This window comes from Elephas maximus, chromosome 6 (genome assembly GCF_024166365.1).
Source record: "Elephas maximus indicus isolate mEleMax1 chromosome 6, mEleMax1 primary haplotype, whole genome shotgun sequence".
NCBI lineage: Eukaryota > Metazoa > Chordata > Mammalia > Proboscidea > Elephantidae > Elephas > Elephas maximus.
In genome coordinates this window covers 5,390,768-5,407,759 of record NC_064824.1, presented here as the reverse complement: position 1 = coordinate 5,407,759, position 16,992 = coordinate 5,390,768, and the positions used below count along the sequence as shown (strand labels likewise).

The window sequence follows — 16,992 nt, the reverse complement described above, 5'->3', positions numbered from 1 at the left end:
TACAAAGCAGAAATACTCATAACAATTACAGTCCTTGTTTCTGCAACTGGTCACGTGGTCATAACTGGTGTTTAGAACTACCTTCTTCCACCGCCCACTCTATATTCCTTGTGCCCTCAGCAAGCACCACAGCTGGCCGTGGTTCTCTACCCGGTGGAGTGACCCGCCATAGGGTTTTTAATGGCTGATTTTGCAGAAGTAGGTCACCAGGCCTTTCTTCTGAGGCACCTCTGGGTGGACTGAAGTCACCAACATTTCAGTTAGCAGCCGAGTGCTTCACTCTTTGCATCACCCAGGGACTCCTATATTCTGGGTGAAAAGAAACCCACAACAAAACCCTTTGCCATCGAATCGATTCTAACTCATATTGACCCTAAAGGACATAATAGAACTGCTCCTTATGTTTCCAAGGCTGTAATCTTTATGGAAGCCAATTGCCACATCTTTCTCACACAAACTGGCTGGTGAGTTTTATCCACCGACCTTTCTGTTAGCAGCCAAGTGCTTAACCACTGCACCACCAGGGCTACTTATATTCTGGGTAAGGAAAAACCAAACCCATTGCCTTCAAGTCAATTTGACTCATAGTGACCCCAAAAAACAGAGTAGAACTGCCCCACAGAGTTTCCAAGGCTATAAATCTTTACGGAAGCAGATTGCCACATCTTTCTCCTATGGAGCAGCTGGTGGGTTGAAACCTCAACCTTTAGGTTAGCAGCTGAGCACCTAACCATTGCACCGCCAGGGCTCCATATATTTTGGTTACAAGTCCCTTATTAGACATAAACCAACAACCAACCCAGTGCCATCAAGTCGATTCCAACGCATAGTGACCCTATAGGACAGAATATATGATTTGTAAATAATTTTTTCCCAGTTTGTGGACTTTTCACTTTCTTAATGCTATCCTTTGAAGCACAAGTGTTTTTTGTTTTTTTTTAATATTTTATTGTGTTTTTGGTGAAAGTTTACACAGCAGATGGGTTATATTTTTCACAATGTGTCAGCATTCTCATTATTTCTATTCTGGTGGTTCTGCTTCCATTAAGCTAGCTTCCCTTCCCCCCGCCCCCTTACCGTCTCATCTTTGGTCTAGGGTAAATGTTTACCATTTGGTTTCATTTAGTTGATTATTCAGAGGAGCACAGTAATCACAGGGGATATTATTTATTTTATAAGCCTATCTGTCATTTGGCTGAAAAGTGACCTCTGGGAGTGGCTGGAGTTCCAAATTTAAAGGGAATCTCAGGGTGATAGTCTCAGGGTTTCCTCTAGTCTCTACTGCTCCAGTAAGTCTGGCTTTTTTTTTTAGGAATTTGAGTTGTTTTTTTTTTAATTGGAAGCACAAGTGTTTTTAATTTTGATGTACTCCATTTGTGCATTTGGTGCTGTATCTTGGAAGCCATCGCCTAACCAAAGGTCATAAAGATTTACCCTTATGTTTTCTTCTAAGTATATTATAGTTTTAGCTCTTACATTGGGGTCTCTGATCCATTTTGAGTTAATTTTTGTATATGGTGTGAGGTAGATGTCCAAATTCATTCTTCTGCATGTATGTGTCCAGTGGTCTCAGCACCCTTCATTCAGGGGTGTGTTAGTTTCCTAGGGGTATAACAAAGTACCACAGGTGGGTGGCTTTAAACAACAGAAATTTATTCTCTCACAGTTCTGGAAGTTGAACGTTCTAAATCAGGGTGTTGGCAGTGTTGATTTCTCCTGAGGGCTCAGAGAGAAAATCTGTTCTATGTCTCTCTCTTAGCTTCTGGCGACAGCTGGCAACCCTTGGCCTTCCTTGCCTTGTAGATACATCACTCCAATCTCCACCTCTGTCTTCACATGATGTGTCTCTGTCTCTATGTCCCTTCTCCTCCTTCACAACGACATCGGTCATATAGGATAAGGGCCCATTCTGCTCCACTATGACCTTATGTTAACTAATTGCATCTGCAAAGACATCATTTCCAAATAAGGTCACATTCACAAGTACTGGGACCTTAGGACTTAAACATATCATTTTGGAACACACAAATTAACCCATAACAATTGGTTTTGGCATTCTTGTTGAAAATCAATTGACCATAACTTTAAGGGTTTATTTCTGAACTCTCAGTTATATTCCGTTGATTTATATATCTATCCTTGTGCCAGTACCACACTGTCTTGTTTACTGTAGCTTTGTCAAGGTGTTTGTCCTTTTTATACATTGCTGCATTTGGTTTACTAGTATTTTGTTGAAGATTTTTGTTATTTATAGTCACAAGCAACATCAGCCTTTAGTTTTCTTGTAAAGTCTTCAGTTTTGGTATCAAGGTAATACCAGCCTCTTAAAATGTGTTGGGAAGTGTTCTCTCTTCTTCAGTTTTTGGAAGAGTTTGTGAAGGTTTGTGTCATGGGTGGAATTGTGTCCCTTCAAAATATGTGTCAACTTGGCAAGACCATGATTCCCACTATTGTGTGATTGTCCTCCATTTTGTGATGTGTTGTAAATTCTAGCCTCTATGCCTGTGGTTATGTTCTCATGTGGGAGTGAGCTGTCTGTTATATTAAGGAGATAGGATTAGGTCTTGTTAAAAAGGATTAGGTTATATTTGTTATGTTAATGAGACAGAATTAGGGTAGGATACAACACCCTTACTCAGGTCACAGCCCTGATCTGATGTAAGGGGAGTTTCCCTGAGGTGTGGCCTGCATCACCTTTTATCTTAACCCAAAACACCCAGTGCCACCTTTTATCTTACAAGAGATAAAAGAAGAGAGAAGCAAGCAGAGAGAGACAGAGGGACCTCCTACCACCAAAAGGTAGAGCCAGGATAGAGCACGTCCTTCGGACCTCAGATCCCTGCACTGAGAACCTCCTAGACCCACGAGGAGATTGATGCCAAGAAAAAAAAAAAAAAAAGGGACATATGGAAATTTCCAAGGAAAGCTGGGCCCACGGATGCTGAAAGGAGACAGACCTTCCCCCAGAGCTGACATAGAGAGAAAGCCTTCCCCTAGAGCCAGCACCCTGAATTTGGACTTCTAGCCTCCTAAACCATGAGAGGAGCCCTAGTGGTGCAGTGGTTAAGAGCTTGGCTGCTTAACCAAAAGGTTGTCAGTTTGAATCCACCGGGTGCTCTTTGGAAACCCTATGGGGCAGTTCTACTCTGTCCTGTAGGGTTTCTATGAGTCAGAATCAACTCGACAGCAACAAGGTTTTTAAACAGTGAGAGAATAAATCTCTGTTTGTTAAAGCCATCCACTTGCAGTATTTCTGTTACGCCAGTACTAGAAAACTAAGACAGTTTGCTATTAATTCTTCCTTAAATGTTCTGGTAGACCACACTAGATTATCTTTTAAAGCTGTTAAAAATGAGAAAACTATTTTTTATATTTAGTCACATATTTACCTTCATTCCTTTGTGTAGAGGCTTGTGCGGAAGACTTCTTTTAATATTTCTTATAGTGCAGATTTTCTTGTGGTGAATTTTATCAGCTTTTTTTTATCTAAAAAAGATTTTTTTTTTTAATTTCAGCATTTTTAGGATGTCACAGCATTGTCCTGTGGCTTGTATAGTTTCTGGGGAAAAAATCTGTACTTCTTGTCTTCCTTCTGCCTTTTTGTATGTGATGTTTTTAAGATTTTCTCTTTATCGCTGCTTTTCAGCAATTTGAGCATGATGTGCCTTGTTGTGGTTTTATGGTCATTCTGCTTGTGGTTCAGTGACCTCTTCCTATTTTTCTATATGCTTAGTACTTTTACAGGGTGCTTGATATTTTGAGTTATACATATATAAATATTGGATTTTTTGCCTTCTTTTGAAGAATGTTGTATTTTTCTGGAAGACAGTTAAGGTGCACTTGGATGTTTGTTTTGATGTTTGTTGTTAAGCTATTTTATTAGCTAGAGTAGCCTTCATTCTAGAGCTAATTTGCTGTACTTTTAACGTGTGGACCTTCTGGGCTCCCTGCTGTACGTTCCGTGTAATCAGTGAGATATCGCCACTATGACTACACGGAATTTCAATGATGTGTGTCCCTTTTTGAGCTCTAGTAAATGTTCATCTTACAGGTCCCTATCTGTTATTCTTTCATGTGTAGCTATTCTTGCCTGTCTTCATGGGGTTTCAACTATATATATGCTCAGATAAGTGTTTTGGCAAACATTCAAGGGAACCTCTATGCAAATTCCTGGAGAGTTGTCTGTGTGCACAGCTCTCTTTACAAGACTCTGCCTTCCAAATTTTAGCTGAGCTGTGATGTCTGGCTTCTCAACTCATTGGACTTTCCATGGGTTTCAGCCTGGTGACTGCCTTAAAGGTAGTAAGCTGGAGTAGTCATAGGGTTTGACTCATTTGCTTCCCTCGTTCAGTGATCACTGCCCTGCAGTGCCTGTTGTTCAATGTCTGAGAATAGTGACTCATGCATTTTGCCCAGTTTTTTAGTTGGGAGCGAATCCTGAACTGTCTTCCTCCTGCATGGTCAGAACTCAAGTCTCTATTGAGTCTGCACATGTTGAATCTGAGCAGCTCTGTCAGCTGACCTCCATTATAGGAGCAGCTGCTTGTGCTTCCTTCAGCAGTACCTGGGCTGTCTTGTGGGAGTGTGGACGTGTTGAGCTGGAGCTCTGAATCAACGCCCCCCCCCGACTCACTCCTGCCCTTTCTCTCTTGCCTTTTGCAGAAAAAGTGCGAGCGTTACTGGGCCCAAGAACAAGAGCAGCTGAAGATCGGGCTCTTCTCCGTCATCCTGGTGGGCTGGGACAGAGGTGGAACCAGGGTTTTGCAGAATCTTAGATGCTGTGGGAGGTTTCAAGAAAGATTCCCAGGGGTGGGAAGCCTTTTGGGCCGAGTCTGGAAGAATAAAAGTTTTCCCACCTTCCTCGGAGAGTACTGCAGGGAACTCTCTGGTGTTAGCCTACAGTCAATATTCGTTATATACAGAGCCATTAGTATTTTCATTTTGGGTATGATCATGGTTGTTGTTGTTAGGTGCTATCGAGTTGGTTCTGACTTATACCAGCCCTATGTACAACAAAACGAAACACCGCCCGGTCTGATCATGGTTATCTCTGTGATATAGAGATTGGGTTCTTGACATATGATTTCTCTTACCATTTCAAAAGAACCCAGGGAAGCTTCTTCCCTGAGGAGACATATTATACATACATACATATGTTGTTGTTAGGTGCCGTTGAGTCGGTTCCAACTCACAGCAACCCTATGTACAACAGAACGAAACACTGCCCAGTCCTGCACCATCCTCACGATCATTTTTATGCTTGAGCCCATTGTGCCAGCCACTGTGTCAATCCATCTCGTTGAGGGTCTTCCTCTTTTTCGCTGACCCTCTACCAAGCTTGATGTCCATATACATACATACATATAGAGACAGTGAGAGAAAGAGAAAGAGCCCTGGTGGTGCAGTGGTTAAGCATTCGGCTAAACAAAAATGTCAGCTGTTCGAATCCACCAGCCACTCCTTGTGAACCCTATGGGGCAGTTCTATTTTGTCCTGTAGGGCCACCATGAGTCAGAATCAACTCAACGGCAATGGGTTTATATATATATATTTGGTGCTTGATAAATTCAGTGAAACCTTCTAGAATAAAATAGTCTTTTTCACTGTAAATGGGCTTGGTTGGGTTTTTATAATAGTTCCTCTTTCTCCAACTGTCAAATGTTTCCTTCTTGAAAGCCATAGGGAATGTTTGGGTAAATGTATTTTTTTAAGTGTTTTTAAAATGTCATTTGTAATCTATCATGCATTGTTTTCTATGTGTTTTCTGGCACCCTAGTGATCCTTTTCTCCTTCCCTTTCCCACTTGTTCCATATACTCAGACAAAGGCGATGCAGGTGAATGCAGACATTATGCTCAGGACCCTCCAAGTCACATTCCAGGAGGTATTGAAAGGGCTAGAGGAGGTGAAGGGGCTTCTACATGGGGGAAGCTATTTCCTTGTTTGTAAAATGGCCATTAACAATAGTACCCACCTCCTCAATTATTATCTGAAGGGATTTAAATGGAAGATGCATAAAACTGGCATGTAGTAGGTGCTCAATAAATGCTTTTTTAAAAATTCTTTTCCCTTCTTTTCCTGTGTTCCAGAAATCCCGTTCTGTGCACCAGCTGCAGTTTATCTCCTGGCCAGACCATGGGGTCCCTAACAACCCTGACTGTGTACTCACCATGGTGGAGGAAGCCCGGCGCCTCCAGGGATCTGGGCCTGGGCCCCTCTGTGTTCACTGCAGGTTTAGGGAACAGGCTTTATGTGGGTCTTGTGAGGTAGAGGAAACCCTGGTGGTGTAGTGGCTGGGTGCTACGGCTGCTAACCAAAGGGTTGGCAGTTCGAATCTGCTAGGTGCTCTTTGGAAACTTTATGGGGCAGTTCTACTCTGTCCTTCCAGTAGGGTCACTATGAGTCAGAATTGACTCAAAGGCAACAGGTTTTTTTTTTTTTTTTTGGTTTGTGAGGCAGAGGGCAGTGAAGGGTGTGAAGTGCAGGGCTTGGAGCCAGTAGACAAGTTTGAGTGCCTGTTTTGAGAAACCTTGAGGCCATACTTGCTCACACTGTATCAACTGGAATTATTAGCATTTATTGAGCACTGCCTGCTGCTCACGAGCACAGTTGATGCTCAATGACTGTAGGCAATTTTTTTTTTCCTTTTAAATTATAACCTGGGGATTCTCAGAATCAAGAGGTCCCACAGGGGATCCCCCATTAGGGCCCTCACCCCAACCCCAAATGTCCCGTTTAAAAGGGGCTGTGATTAGGTAGGCCTTGACTGAGTTTGCTCTGATTCTTGCTCCTCAGTGCGGGCTGCGGGCGAACAGGTGTCCTGTGCACTGTGGATTATGTGAGGCAGCTGCTCCTGACTCAGGTACAATGAGCCCATACATGTGTGTACATGTGTCATGCACATCCCAGGTGCATTTGGTCCCACACGTGTGTCTCATCTCTCTGCCTAGACGATTCCGCCCAACTTCAGCCTCTATGATGTGGTCCTCGAGATGCGGAAGCAGCGGCCTTCTGCTATCCAGACGGAGGTGCAGCCACGGGCTTCTCATTCCCAAGGACACAGCTAGGCTTCCATCCCTCCTCCCCTCCTTGCCTCATCTTCCCTTCTTGATGATGCTCCTCCCCATCCAGGAGCAGTACAGGTTTGTGTACCACACGGTGGCTCAGATGTTCTGCTCAGCACTCCAGAATGCCAGCCCCCACTCTGAAAAACTCAAGGAGGTAAATAGGTCTCTTCCCTACTGTCTTCCTGTCCGTACTCAGTAGCCTTCACTACCCTCTGATGCCAGGACCCAGAGCAGGGATCTAATGCTTCCACCATCACAACACCTAGACCCTGGAGTCTTCTTGGAGCAGGAGCTGGTCCCTGCCACATCCACCCTTGCCCTCCTCCTTTCTCCCTTATCAAGCTGCCCCCTGTGAAGCTCACTCCACATGCGCCCCTCCCGCCCCCCGCCCTCCACCCCAGCCAGTGTCCTTGGATGCCTCATGCTCTTTCCGTCCTGTCTTTCCCCAGAATCGTTCCCCACTCCGTGGTGATGCCCTCTCCTTCCGGACTTCCCCTGCACTCCCTGCAATACCCCGCCCACTTGGTGTAATACTCAGGTACCCAGCTTCACCCCTCTATTCTTCCCTTTCAATTTCTCATGCTCCCAGGCTAGCCCTTTCCTCATCCTTGAGACACTAGCCCCTTCTTTGCTGTTCATTTCACCAAATATTTTCTGGACACTTTCTCTGAGTTGAGCTCTAGGGACTTGCTCTTATTCCAGAGATCCCATTGCCTTTGCCTCTAAAGCTAGTCCTACATTCCGAGGTTAGCCCTTTCCCTGCTACCACAGTCATTAATTCAGCAAATATTTCCTGATGCTGCCTACGTGACACCAGAGAGTTCATCCCCCTAGCCGTTGGGACTAGATGCCATTTCCTCATTGATCTACTCAACAAACATTTACACAGAAATGGCCACCCTCCAATACTCTGCCCCATTTAGCTTCAAGGCTGGCCCTTTCCTCCAAGACCAGGGTCTTTTTATTATTATTCATCCACCTAACTTTCCCGGAGGGTTAGGGATACAGAAACAAGATCCCCTAACCCAGAGACCCCTTCCTCTTCTGTCCAACCCTCCTTTCCTGCGCTTGGCCTCCGGCGAGAAGGAGTGGTTTGCACACTGAACACTTCCTCTCCTCCGAACCTGCGGTTTCACTTCCTCCGGGCCCGGGGGCCCTCGCGCCCTCACCGCCTTCGCTGTGCCGTCCGCAGGAGCATCTCGGTGCCCGGGGCCCCCGCCCTCGCCATGGAGGACGCGTACGCGGTGGTGCAGAAGCGCGGGGCCCCTGAGGGTGCGGGGCCGGAGGCGAGTGGGCGCAGGGCGGAGGAGTCGCCGCTCTACAGCCAGGTGACGCCGCGCGCCCTGCGGCCCCGGGCGGACCCGGCTGACGTCGGGGCCCGGGCGGAAGACGCGCGGCGGCCGCTGACCGGTCACGGTGAGTCTGGGCCCTGGCGCGGGAGCCGCGGGAGGTCGGCACCCCCCTCCTTTCTCCAGCTGCCCATGCTCCGAGGACTGGGGGGCCCGAAAGGCCCCGGCGGCGAGGAGGACCCCTTGCCCCGAGTCCGGCCTGGCAACGCCCCGGAGCTTGACGTCGGGCTGCCCTGGTCAGATCCCCAGGGAGTACCACCCGTCCCACTGGGCATCTCGGGAACTCCTGGCCACACCTCGGAAATTTCTCCAGGCCTGACCGTGCTCCGGAGACTGGGTCCCAGTTTCTCTGGAGACGCCACTTTGTCTGAGCCGTGCCCAAAGGCGGATATCCTCGTCCTGGCCACACCCCCGACCTGTCACCTCCCTACTGAGCCCGCCCGCGCTCGCCCTTTCCCCCGCCCCCAGCTCCATCTCTCAACCCCTCCCGCGGGCCTCTGGAAGTTACGTCTCCGCCCTGTGTTGGGATCTCGTGACTCCAGGGTGAGGCCTGAGCTGACTCATGGGGGTCTCCTGCCTCAGCTCCTGCAATCCAAGGCCCTGCCTGGCCCGGCGCCTGTGAGGATGTGGCGAATGGAGTTCAGACTGGTGGACTAGGTAAGCCAGGCAGAGCCTCGAGTCGCAGAGACCCTCTGCAGCTTTAAGTGAAGCCCGGGACTTTGGGGTTTAGTGCTGGGGGCGTGGGACTCCGGCTCCTGGAGTCTTGTGGGTGTGGCTGGCAGTAAACCAGGAGGGCATTGAGGTGTGGGGGTGGCAGCCTCCGTATCTAAGCTTCCGCAAGTGTCCCGGTTTTTTGTGACCCACAGCACCTTTCCTTTCCTAGGTTTCAACCTGCGCATTGGAAGACCAAAAGGGCCTCGGGACCCACCTGCCGAGTGGACCCGAGTGTGAGTGGAGTGGCTGCACCTGCCTGTTGCCCCACGTTACTGCTTGGAGTGCCCAGCCAACTTTCATTGCTCTTTTATGCAGAATGTTGGGAATGGGAACCCTGAGCCTGGATCAAAATAAAAGTTTCTAAGGGTGAGGAATGTGGGGGCTTTGCCTCAGTAATTATGGCATAGCTAATGGGGCTGCACTGAGCAGATTCAAGAAAGAATATCAGAAATGGGCCCAACCCCCAGGGGCTGGGCAACTGGGGTCCCCAGTGTGAGGGGGGAGATGGCTAGATTGGTTTCCCGGAGACGGCCTCCCATCACCAGTTATGGCTTGGTCCATCTCTCAGTATTTGAGGTTCAGTCATTCAGATGTTCACACAGAGAGATGGATGGACCCTGAGAAAGACGGATGGACCTGCAGCCATCCAGACAGGTCCAAGCCATGCATAACCACAGCCAAGTAAGCTGACCTTCTCCTGACAGGCAAACAGATCCCTGGCCAGAGAGAGAGACACACTCCTAGGTGGCAGACAGATGGATCTCTGACCTGGACAAACAGACAGCCAGACCATTAGAGGAGCAGTACCCAGATAGGTGGATGGACCCCCAGCTGGAGAAAGAGACTGACCAATAGCCTGACAGACCATCTTCAGAGAGATTATCAGACAGTGCCCCTAAAAGAGAACCCCCCCCCCCCCCACTTAGATGTCCAGACAGATTCCCCAGACAGGAGGAGCCCTAGCCGGACAGACTCTCAGATACAAATAGATTTGCAGCTGGACAAACACACAGACATTCCCTCAGCTATACAGACCCTCAACTACACAGACCCCTCATCTTCAGTTGAGCAAATAGACTCAGACTTACCAAACAGTCTCTCAACTAGCCACACAGACACCAACCATAAAGATGGACCCCTTACCACTCATACCCGAATCATCCAGAAAGACTCCCAACTAGCCAGGTGGGTGGATAGACCCCACCAATTCCACAGAGCCCACACCTTGGCAAAAAAACTGAGGGTCCATCTGCTATCTGGATAGCTGCCTGCCTGAGGGGAGAGTGGGGAGCCATCTGGCTGCTCACCCAACAGGAGGTGCATCACGGGAGCCACCTATTTGAAGGGCAAGGGGTTCATCTGTCTGGCTAGCAGGGAGTCTGTCTGAAGGATCTGCCAATATGCTTTCTGCCCAGTTGGGAGACAGCTGTGTCTGGCTCCAGATGCTTATCTGAGGGTCCGTCTGCTATCTGGATGGCTGCCTGCCTGAGGGGAGAGTGGGGAGCCATCTGGCTGCTCACCCAACAGGAGGTGCATCAGATAAGCATCTGGAGTCGGACACAGCTGTCTCCCAACTGGGCAGAAAGCATATTGGCAGATCCTTCAGACAGACTCCCTGCTAGCCAGACAGATTAACCCCTTGCCCTTCAAATAGGTGGCTCCCGCCCCTGAGATAGGTGGGTCTCCTGGTAGATAGATGAACTCCTAGCTGGATGGACACTCCTCAGCTGGATAAACCCCTAGCTAGAGTGGCGGGTGGATTCCCCTCTGGACAGACATGGAGCCGCAACTGATCGGACATGATCAGCAAATAGACAGGCAGGCCCCCCATATGAGTAGATAAGCACACCTCTAGCTATTCGGACAGATAGACCTCCCCCCACCCCCAGCCAGTCAGACCTCCCTCTTTGGACAGTCAGACTCCCCAACCAGACAAATCCCTAGTCCTTGACCTGGGCAGACAGACACAACAGACCGCCAGCTTATCAGACAAGTCTGAAGCCATCTAGACAGATCTCTAGCATGACAGACTGATGATCTTCCAAGTACATAGACTCAGCTGGACCCCAGATAGACTGACTCCAAGCTTGTCAGGACCCTCTGACAGACACACAGACCCTGGGCTGAACAGACATGCAGACCTCCAGCCAGAGAGAGAGCAGTCAGACAGAACTCCAGATAGACACCCAACAAGCCAGACAGTCTGTAGCCGGACAGACTTGACAGATGGACCAACCAGCCAGAAAGACTAACAGTCTGGATCCAGATAGAACATCAAACTATACATATCTCTAGCTGGACAGAAAGACTAGAGCAAATTAACGTGTGATGCTCCAAAACTGGTCTTGCTCTGTGAGCCTCTCTCTCAATATAGTCTTCTTCCCAAACAGGTCAGTATCTGTTCAACAATGTTAGGTTCATCCAGACAGTCTTCAAGCTAGTCCTTTGAATCCAGTGCCCTTCCCAGGCTGTTGGAAAACCATCCTGTGTCTGTGATGTGCAGGGTTCACGCCAGGGTCTCAACCAGCCATCTGTCTAACCTCATACAGTTATTGTGAGAATTTAATGAAATAGTGCATATAAAATGTTTAGTCCAAGGCCCTGCACTGTGTTTGGTATATGCTAGGCCATGGTCAGCTCTGGGCCCCTGCATTCAATATCAGTCCTGGAACAAGTCATTTGCCCTCTGGGGCTGAGAAAATGAAAATAAAACTTGTTATCATTGATTTCAACAAGACTTCCTGGCAAGGACTATAAGTTGTCTTGGTCTGTATGGTTTCTGCACTAAAAGCAGCTCAACTAATACAAATCAGGAATTGCAGAGAAACCTAGGGATTCTCCAGTTTAACAGAAACAGGAAACCTAAGTTCCAGCACCATTGGGAATCCAAAGTCTCAGATGAAAGTTAGAGCTGACACGGTTAGAGAAAGGTAAGAAGGAGGCTCCAGGGCTGCTGGTAGGAGAGGAGAGTTCAGGTGTCATTTAGAGTATAAGCCAACCTCAAAACCAGAAACACTAAATTCATTTGACTGTGGAGATGAGAAGAGGAAAAGCAGTAGTGCCCAGAAGAGAGAAGGGCTATGTCAGAAAGAGGAGGCACAATTCCCGCCTGAGGTTTACAGCTTTCTCCTGGGATGTGATCTGAGGCCAGTATGAACTCAGTCTAATTTCCTACCAGAGACCAAACTATGGTACTATAGTTGACAGATCCAGGTAAGATTTTTTAAGGATTAGATTTAAAACTGGACTATTTGCAGTTCTTAGCTGCCCATTCTGGATAGACTGAAGAGCAGTTATGCTGAAATTGAAAAGAACAAACCTCTGTGACTAGCTGACTGAGAATATGCCTGACAGCAAAGAGAAATGAGTTAACATGTAAAGGCAGAGTATGCAGGAGAGCCTGGGCTGGTGTGCTGTAGTGAATTACTTAATATGGCCCTTCTAGCCATGGTCTTTGTGACTCCCAACAAAATGATTGGGTGGGACTATGCAAATAAGTTGCTTGTGGCCCACCAAGGTGCTTGTGGCCCACCAAGGGGATTGGACAGCTTGCTAATAATGCAAAAAAGGTGCATGGAACCCTTGCAGGGGTGGGGCTATGCATATAAGGTGTATGGAACCCTGATGAGGTGGATTGGTCAGTTTTGCAATCCCACTAGGCTTAAAGGGAGCCAATCCCAGAAGCAGAGAAAAGGGACCTGGCAACCATCAAGAAGAAGAGCCAGAAGCAGTCCTTTGGATCCAGGATCACTGCTGAGAACCTCCTAGACCAAGGAGACAGAGCTGTAACACTGGAGACAGCTGTAGATGACAGGAAGTGGCAGCAGAGAAATGGCAGCGGGAGGAACTAGGAGACCGGCATGAGATGGCACAGTTGGCTTCCGGGCCCACGAAGCGAGGTGGCTACAGTGCGCATGCCAAGCCATGGAGCAAGAGAGCTGAGCACCTTCTGGCAGGAGTTTTCCTGGCAAAATGAGGTACATTCAGGCACTTACCGAAGGAGTTAAAAAGCTTTTAACACTTGCCATAGCAGGGCAGAGGCCAAGCCGAGGGGCTGAGGGGCCAAGAGCTGAGAGAGGCCTGCCTGTGGGCACAGCCAGGAAGTTGCTCTGACCAAAGAACTGTACCTTGAGTTGTTCCTGATCCTGAAATGTAGCCTGTTGCTTTCAAATAAATCTCATATCTGTGAGCATAGTTTGTGAGTTCTGTGTGGCTGCTGCAATGAATTATCAAACCCAGCAGAGACGTAGAGAGCGCTGTTGCAGTGTGATGGATCACTTTTCTGTGACCTTTCTACCTATGGTCTTGTAATTCCCACCCAAGTGATTGGGCAGGGCTGCGTGGTAGGGTAATTGTGGCCCACCAAGGGGATTGGTCAGTTTTGCCATCCCTGCTGTTCTTGAAATTAGCCACCCCAGAGGCAGGAAGCAGAGGATCCTCTTATCTAGTGGTATAAAGAGAACTAAACGTTTGATGGAAATGAGTATTGGGCATTATAGATCACAGACAGCTTGTAACTTCACCTTCAGGCAATACTTGATATGCTAAAAGCTGAACTGGGATTTACCCTAGGGAAACATAGACTTTGAATGCAGTAGTCCTGCATGTAGAGTATTGGGGTCTTAGGTCCAAAACCTGAGCCCTACCTGGAATCTTTTGGAGCCAGGAGATTTGCATTTGAAAAGACATGCGGACCCACCCAGAACTTCGGGAGAGCGTATTTGCGTTTGAAAGAAAGACGTGCAGAGGAAAAAAGATAACCAATTTGCTTTTTGAATTTCAAGCAAGCGGTTTGCCCTTGGGTACATCAAGGCAGGAAAAGTCAGTGCCCTTCAGAAGAATCCCCTTCTAAGACAAGAAGTTAAAGGGAACCAGTTAGTAGACAGCCTGGTATGCTGGCTTGATGTACAGCAGTGAACAGATGGGCTGAGTTTGGACATGTTCCATTGGCACCTCTTGACCTGGCCCACGGAGGCTAGGGATGACAGACAGAGAAGGGGCTGGCTGATCTGAAGTGCAGGGAGCTGTGTAGACTCCTGAGCCTACAGGTGGCACCTGTTGACCTAGCCCATTGGGGGTAGGAATGAGAGAAAGAGAGAAGGGGTTAGCTGGCCTAATAGCAGGGAAGTATGTGGAATCCCAAGCCTACAGCTGGTGTCCATTAACCTAGCCCTTGGGGAATAGGGATGAGGTGACCAGACCCAGACCGAATGAAGAGAGAGAGAGATGTTTCACACTGTGAGTTGGTGTAGATTGCTGCAATTTGATGGCTTGCTCTGGATTGGAGTTTGCTTGTGGATGCAGATGTATAAAGATCTAACAGGAACAGAAGATTCTTCAGATCGAGGAACATGTTTGTCTCCTCAGAGTACTGGTTTGGTAGGGATGAGCAATTTAAACACTGTCCCCACCGAATAGCTTCTTCTTTTCTCTCTTCCTGGTGGGTCTGGGTAAGAGAGGGTAGGGAAAGATGCTGATAGGATTATATAATTCACTTGTGAATATTGATTGTTAACAGGGTTAATTTGTGACTGTAAAATCTGTAATTGTAGAACCTATAAGTGGGAAAGAGTGGACTAAGGGGGAGGCACTGCTGGACTGGAATACAGTGGCCAAACCTAAAGTCAGTTAAAGATTTTGCGATGCTGATACCTCAAGAGAGGCTCAGAGCAAGGAAATAATCATCTCTCAGTTAAATTTTATCAGAGGCCAGAAAGGGTAAAGGTGAGATGACATTTGGAGAACCTAACCAAGTCAGATGGAGACCTACAGCAGACCTGAATTGCTGATAACCTGAGTAACCTCACCCAGAGAACTCTACACCCTACGGAAGGATTAATTGTTAATGACTGGTTTGGACTGGTAAAATGATTGGAAGGAGAGTGTTACCCTCCAAGTATGAAAGGACCAATGGCTAGAAGAACCAGGGGGTGGCCTGCAGTGCAGTGAATTAGTTAATATGGCCCTTCAAGCCATGGACTTTGTATTCCCATAAAATGATTGGGTGGGACTATGCAAATAAGTTGCTTGTGGCTCACCAAGGGGATTGGACAGCTTGCAAATAATGCAAATAAAAGTGCATGGAGCCTTGTGGGGATGGGACCATGCAAATAAGGAGTATGGAACCCTAATGAGGGAACTGGCCAGTTTTGCCACCCTGCTAGGCTTAAAGGGAGCTGTCATGGATTGAATCGTGTCCCCCCAAAATATCTGTTAACTTGGCTAGAACATGATTCTCAGTATTGTGTGATTTTCCACCATTTTGTCATCTGATGTGATTTTCCTATGTGTTGTAAATCCTATCTCTACGATGTTAATGAGGTGGGATTATCGGCAGTTATGTAAATGAGGCAGGACTCAATCTACAAGATTAGGTTTTGTCTTAAGCCAATCTTTTTTTGAGATATAAAAGAAAGAAGCAAGCAGAGAGACATGGGGATTTCATCCCACCAAGAAAGTAGTGCCAGAAGAAGAATGTATCCTTTGAACCAGGGGTCTCTGCACTGAGAAGCTCCTAGTCCAGAGGATGATTGATGACAAGGACCTTCCTCCAGAGCCAACAGAGAGAGAAAGCCTTCCTCTGGAGCTGACACCCTGAATTTGGACTTCCAGCCTCCTAGACTGTGAGAAAATAAGCTTCTGTTTGTTGAGGCCATCCACTTGTGATATTTCTGTTATAGCAGCACTAGATAACTAAGACAGGATTAAATCCCAGAAGCAGAAAAAGGGGACTTCACTACCATGAAGAAGCAGAGGAGCCAGGAACAGTGTGCATCCTTTGGACCTGGGGTCCCTTTGCAAAGAACCTCCTAGTCCCAGGAGACAGAGAGAGCTGTAACACCAGAGATGGCTGTAGATGATAAGAAGTGGTGGCAGAGAAATGACAGCAGCAGGAACCAAGACAGACCAGTATAAGACGGCACAGTGAGCTTCCTGGCCCCTAGAATGAGGCAGCTGTCGTGGGTGTGCTGACCCATGGAACGAGAAGGCTAAGCACCTTTGGGCAGGAGGCTTCCTGGCAGAGTGGGTTGCCTTTGGGCCCTTATCGGAGGAGCTGAAGAGCTTTGTAACAATTACCCGAGAAGGCCAGAGGCCAGATTGAGAGGCCAAAGGGTTGATGGGCTGAGAGCTGAGAGAAAGGCCTGCTTGCAGGCACAACTGAGAAGCTGTTCTGACTGAAGAACTGTATCCTGAGTTGTTCCCAATCCTGAATTGTAACCTTTTACTTCCTTAAAAAACTCCATGACTGTGAGTATGGTTTGTGAGCTGTGTGTGGCCATTGCAGTGAATTATTGAACCCAGCTGAGTAGAGAGTGCTGTGGGAAGGACAGCTGGTGTCAGACTTGGTAAAAAGGTTGGAGGGTGGAGGTATGTTTGACCTCCACCTTAATAGGAGTCAGCCTTTGGCTTGACTGAATGATCTTGATTCTCTCTCCTCCCCATTGTGAAGTTAGACGAGGTCTGTTGCCACTGTATTGTTTTTACAGCTGGGCTCTGTACATATTTTAACTCATTTAATCTGTAAAACAATATTAAAAACAAGCCAAACCCATTGCCGTCTAGTTGATTCTGACTCATAGTGACCCTATAGGACAGAGTAGAGCTGCCCCATAGGGTTTCTAAGGAGCGGCTGGTGTATTTGAATGCTGACCTTTTTGGTTAACAGCTGAACTTGTAACCACTTTGCCACTAGGGCCCCCAAAACAGTGTTAGGAAGTAGGTATTGTCAGCTGTGCCCATTTTACTGAATAAGGTTCAAAGAATACAGCTGTTAATCTGAAATTCAGTTTCAGATCTGGGCAACACCCAAGCCGATGATGATATAAAGCCATAGGGGTCTTGGTGTTTGGGGTGTATAATACA

At 47.5% G+C, this 16,992-nt stretch overlaps 1 protein-coding gene across 2 annotated transcripts in view; it reads left to right on the top strand.

Annotated features, from left to right (window-relative positions):
• PTPN18 (protein tyrosine phosphatase non-receptor type 18) overlaps nucleotides 1-9,503 on the top strand; it is a 35,136-nt gene extending 25,633 nt beyond the window's left edge. The window contains exons 6-15 of one of the 2 annotated variants that reach the window (XR_007518048.1): nucleotides 4,663-4,731; nucleotides 5,821-5,883; nucleotides 6,089-6,231; nucleotides 6,795-6,861; nucleotides 6,950-7,027; nucleotides 7,131-7,220; nucleotides 7,516-7,604; nucleotides 8,259-8,482; nucleotides 8,958-9,072; nucleotides 9,299-9,323. Coding sequence is in view for 1 of the 2 variants with exons in the window: in XM_049889049.1 (XP_049745006.1) it covers nucleotides 4,663-4,731; nucleotides 5,821-5,883; nucleotides 6,089-6,231; nucleotides 6,795-6,861; nucleotides 6,950-7,027; nucleotides 7,131-7,220; nucleotides 7,516-7,604; nucleotides 8,259-8,482; nucleotides 8,998-9,072; nucleotides 9,299-9,366 (966 nt within the window). In the remaining variant the exon portion in view is untranslated. Of the gene's footprint in view, nucleotides 1-4,662; nucleotides 4,732-5,820; nucleotides 5,884-6,088; nucleotides 6,232-6,794; nucleotides 6,862-6,949; nucleotides 7,028-7,130; nucleotides 7,221-7,515; nucleotides 7,605-8,258; nucleotides 8,483-8,957; nucleotides 9,073-9,298 lie in introns of both variants that reach the window. The other variant, XM_049889049.1, reaches the window with a different exon arrangement.
• Nucleotides 9,504-16,992: the final 7,489 nt, after the last annotated feature.